This window comes from Tigriopus californicus, chromosome 11, assembly GCF_007210705.1.
Source record: "Tigriopus californicus strain San Diego chromosome 11, Tcal_SD_v2.1, whole genome shotgun sequence".
Classification (NCBI taxonomy): domain Eukaryota; kingdom Metazoa; phylum Arthropoda; class Copepoda; order Harpacticoida; family Harpacticidae; genus Tigriopus; species Tigriopus californicus.
Window position 1 is genome coordinate 14,157,975 of NC_081450.1, and position 5,359 is coordinate 14,163,333.

At 41.5% G+C, this 5,359-nt stretch overlaps 1 protein-coding gene across 1 annotated transcript in view; it reads left to right on the forward strand.

Annotated features, from left to right (window-relative positions):
- Positions 1-4,898, forward strand: part of LOC131891200 (uncharacterized) — a 21,467-nt gene extending 16,569 nt beyond the window's left edge. Inside the window, exons 3-5 of the mRNA XM_059240724.1 lie at positions 4,253-4,363; positions 4,425-4,567; positions 4,629-4,898. Of these exons, the coding sequence (XP_059096707.1) occupies positions 4,253-4,363; positions 4,425-4,567; positions 4,629-4,898 (524 nt within the window). The remainder of the gene's footprint in view (positions 1-4,252; positions 4,364-4,424; positions 4,568-4,628) is intronic.
- The last annotated feature ends 461 nt before the right edge of the window (positions 4,899-5,359 follow it).

The following is a 5,359-nucleotide window of genomic DNA, read 5'->3' on the forward strand; positions in this document are numbered from 1 at the left end:
TATCCAACCACATGTTTGAAAAGCCTTACCAACTTTCAACTGGATATGCTCATCGAACTTTCCATTATCTTGGAGGACTACACCTCAATCTTTTATGGATGAGACCTGCTCAATGTCCTTACCTTCATCATCTAATAGTGGAGTGCCTAATGTCGTCAACCCAAAGGTTATCGAGCGGAATTTCATTCCATTCAGTTCCATGTTACTCACAGCAACCCAGGAGTAGATTTGGTCTAGGACCTTTGCAAGACAACCGGAATCCTGACCATTCCTACCAACTACCAATTTTGTATCATCAACATAGGAAGAGATACTGACATTACTACTACCAAGCTTCTGAAGCGGAGCAATGAAGATAATGAAAAGGAGAGGATCTGTGACTACAAGATCATCGAAATGCTCAGCTTGACAAGCCTTGCCAGTCCCAACAAACTCATCAATAGAGCAATGCACTGCTGCTCCTAAACTCAGTGGAGTTGAAAACACACTAGAGAACTGATCTCCAAGTATATTGGCTATAGTCCCTACATTGTCTATGGCTTCCCCACCGACCTCAAAAGGCCCTACAGGGTGTTTGATCTTTCTCTTAGAGTTTGCATAAGAGAAAAACGCCTTCGGATTCGACCTCACCTCTTGAACAACTCTACTTTCCTTATTCAACTGATCTGTCTCAATGGAGGACTTAATTCTACCTTGAATTAAATCCAACTTTCTTTGAAGGCTAGCCATAACTACTGGATTCAAAGTGCTCTGGAGCCTTTTTGCTAATTTGCAACTCCTTTTAAACATTTGCTTCCTATACTTCGGAATTCAAGACTCTGCCCCGCCTTGCGCAACACATTCAGAGATTGCTAGAGTGGAACAGACGTCCTCAACACTAGAATCATTTTGTTTAAAGCTACATCTATGGACGATTCCTTTTTCAGCATTGAAATAAGATCAAGCTCCCCTAACCTTTCTATAATCAACGGCCAATGTTCATCTTTGAATTTGAACTTAGCCACACCGACCTTTTGGGCAGGTCTTACTCTAGAGAACGCCGGCTTTTGAGTAATGGTCGACCCTATTTCGAGAACATGATGATCTGACAGAATATTAGGTGTCACATGGACATACTGGATCAGATCAGGGTCATTGGAAAAGACCAAATCGAGAACGCTATTCGCGCTGGTGGCTACACCAACATGCTGAGAGAGATTGCGCAAGATCACAAACTCCTCCAGCTTTTCGAACGCCTGAGATGTCGATTTTGAGATGGGAATATACCCATCGGGACTAGCTTCCCATTCTACATCGCTGGCCGGAAAATTGAAGTCCCTTACAAAGAAAACCTTTGAACAAACTGCCTTATCCAACTCATTTCCTATGAATTTGAGAGCTGACAAGAACGAGCTTACTGAACAAGAGGGGGGCCTATATATTGTTACAATGGACAGATCAAGACCTTGGAGGTGACAAACTAACACCTCGACTTCACCATTCAACATCTTTACATGACTAATGCGCATGTCATTTCCAACATATAGACATACACCCCCATGCGGAAAAATAGGATTGTCAGGGCGTTGTTCTCTATCACATCGAACTAAATTGAAACCAGCCATTGCTACCTCTTCATCTAAGACCCTTGGTCGAAGCCAAGTTTCTGTCATAGAAATGAACGAGACCTGCCTATCTAAAGCTAGTTCCTCAAGAACCTTGATCTTTGTGCTGTCTTTTTTGGAAATAAGACAATGCACATTCAAATAAAGCCCTTTTATGGGCAGATAGCCCTTCGATGGACTAGAGCTATCAAATCTTTTACTAGGCTCTCTAACCTTAAAAAATCCTGTTTTTGGACAAAACTAAACTTAGGTGGAGGATAAGAGAACCTTTGAGGAGAGAGTAAAAGGGGAGAAGAAGAGGGAGAAGGAACTCTGGCCGCCATCTGAGCATATAATCTAAAAGATGAGTGGGGCTCATGGCGACCAAAGGGGGGCTTAGGGCTACACAGTTTGAGCAGAAGAGAGGTTAAAGGAATTGAGGGTGAGGTTGTAGGAGAGGGGGGGGGAACAAGGGGAGGGAAATAGGGAAGGAGAGAGGAAAGGGGTGGGGCAAGTCTGTTGAGAGACTTGACAATAAGGTTGAGACAACTGCTGTCTCTTCCTCCTAGTGCCACTGAGATAGGTCTTTGTGTATTTGAAATTGAGGCATACCTTGTGCCTCAAAGATCTCATGCACATAAGTGGGTGGAAAAAGCTACACCCCTGCTTGGAACAGCCCTTCTCATGGAACTTGATAAGGCCCAACTCTCTAAGTTTGGGACACCATTCTGGGTGAGCACGTTTACACCCTTTGCCTGCCTTTTTGCATCTCTGTCGTTTATGGACATTGCAAATTTCCAGAGCATTCTCAACTATGCTCTCTTTGACCTCTATGACCTCTTTGACTACAAGGGGCGTTTGAATCAAATCAAGAGTGTCAGTGCCTGTGTCCCTTTTGCCTACACTTGACTGGTTCATCCCACAGTCAAGTAGTGGCTGGGTGTGACCAACCCAAGTTATTAAAGCTTCCATAATGAAAGGTTTATTGATAGAGGACGGAGTTTTCCCATCCAAAACCAGCTCAAGACAATTCCTAGCCCATTCAGAAAGTCCCTTCAACAAAGCTTCCATGGTTATTGAAAGCAAGGCTATTTAAGGGATCCTAATTGAAAATTCTTGAGACCTGAACAAAATATGGAAAATTATTCTGGAGGCTTCCTTCAGTTTCAAGAGAAAAACCGTTAGAAATGAGCAAGCGGAAAATAAAAGATGAAAAAGTGAAGAAGAAGAAGACAGAGCCAAGAGAGCCAAAAAGAGAAACCAGCGCGTGTGAATGAGAACCAGCTGTAGAGCAGGTAAACAACACACGTGCTAGGTGGAAACCAAGGAGGAACGTACTCCCTGGGGACAGACAAGAAGAAGAGAATAGGTGATTTCGCTAGGTTGGGGCTACCAACAGAGGAGAAGGGATAAGAGTCGGTCGACTACGATGACCTACTCTTGGCTGACCACCTAGCTAGCCTCAGCTAACATACACCAACTCGACTACAGGAACAAGCTAACATCAATGGAATGGAATCGAACAAAAGAAATTTCTAGAACCCAATTTTGTATTGAAAATAGGAAACTAAACTGAACTAAACTGAACAACAAGAAAAATCGACTATATTTACAAATACATGAAATGAACAGACTAAATAATAAAAACAAAATGAACTACTCCATAAGCCAAAAATACATGAAATAACCTAGAATTAGGATAAAAAATATGTGAAAAATATTGACAGACGAACAAAGTGAAATACGACATGAACATGAAAAGAAAAGATATGAGACTAAACTTCTAGAGATAGGAAGAAATGAAAGTTAAAGAATAGAAGTATCTATACCTTAAGCAGCCACGCGACCACTTACACAACACAACACACTCAGACCGGCCGTTTGAAAAGATCAGGAACAACAAAATGTTGCGACTGCTCTCAACAAAAGACGGGACCGAACTTTTTAAGTCAGACTTGGACAAGTTTTTGACGAAAATTCCTGATCAACCTTATATTCAAGGGTTAGCCAGATCAGCCAACCCTAACTCGTTGGTCGATCAAATAACATATATAAAAAACTTAAAAAAATAATAACCTAAAAATATTATCCTTCCGACCCCGAATGATAACGCTTGGGAAACTCCGCCGATAAGCAATCTCAAACATCAATCCAGGGATGCACGTCGACCATAAGTATACCTGTGATGTAATCGTCCACCAACCAACAAATCCGAACCAATCAGGAGAGTAGATTGTGATATCCAAAGGAACCAAAGCCAACCAAAGAGGAACTCCAACGATGACGAAAGGAGACTACCAATGGAAATTGTTTTGTGTTCCACAAATACAGCACAAGAAACCGACTGCAACACGGAAAGATTGTGTGCTCTAGTTTTCATAAGTAACTTTGATTCGGGTGATTGGATGTGGTAATGTGCACGAAACAATGGTTGAGAGAAGAATGATGAGGTGGCATAAGATGATGAGAAACCGGTATTGGAAGAAAGTAGGAAGAATGCAAAGAGAGGCACGGAACCTACTTTATGGAATCATTCTATAGTCCCTTTGCAATTATTAGGGAGACATTCATCCTTCTTTGTGCAAAGCGATCCATTACAAATTTTGTTTTGACTAATTTTTTAAACCAATCAAATATTTCATGCTTGGCTTTCATTTTCTTTTGGGCAGAGCCAAATATTTCGGCTGAAGTTCGGATGAAGTACGTCAAAGACGCCGTTCAATTTGGGATGTTACAACCCTCCAACACCAACAACCATGGGTTCGAACGGAAAGGAATGGGTAAGTGTACAGCCCTCTTTTTCATTTCATCAACGGCTCGTAGCAATTAAATTTTATTTAGATCACTTTCTCATGGGTACAAATGATTACCTTAACGGCAACATAGCAGAATACAATCTTAGATTGCCTCGTCTCCCCAAGCTCAAGCGCTCGGTTCTCTCGTTCCATCATTTATGTGGAACCAAGTCTTCAGTTCAACCAGAGGTAGATCTAAATATTGTCATTGAAAGGAAAAGATCGCTATCAATCATTGCCCATTTTTCAGGGCGAATGTCAAATTTGGGTAGAAATGACAAAGGCCAACTGGTCCGACCAGCGAGGAAGCCTTATCCACAAAATTGATCCAATCAGGTTCTTCAACAATAAAACAGTTCACACAATCTCGGAATGGCAGCACGAAAAGATACCTATACCCCCTTTGGTTGAATTTGAAACTTTTCGCCTGAACTTGCGGGGGCGCCACGACAAGGACAATGCAATTCTTGGTCTGGATAACATTCATATCGGAACTCGAGAGCGATGCTCTCCCAGGTGAGGATACTTATTTGTTAGGTCAGCTCTTTTTGCATTGAACATAACATACAACTTACAATCTCTTTGTAAATATGAAAAGCGTCAAATTCAACATGCGCTTTAGTATGTCGTTGTAAGATTAAAATGGTATTTTTGGTATCAATGGGCATTCAGGATGGTTTTGAGTCTTTGGCTGGAGTTGAGAGTTTACGCATTATTTACAGTGCTCTGTGGAGCGTAAGATTGTATCACATGCTTACCAAGTCCAATTGATGTATGGTATACACTTACAGCAATCACAATTTTTAGGCATGGTTGCGATTATGGCCGAGGATGGGGAGACAATTGTTTGGAAAGGTTGTCCGAAATACAATTATTCCCCCCTCCCCCCCAAATCTAAACACAGTTCTTAACTGAATGCACTAACATAGATAATATATTAACGGATGACTGGAAAACTACAGTTTACAACATACAATGTCG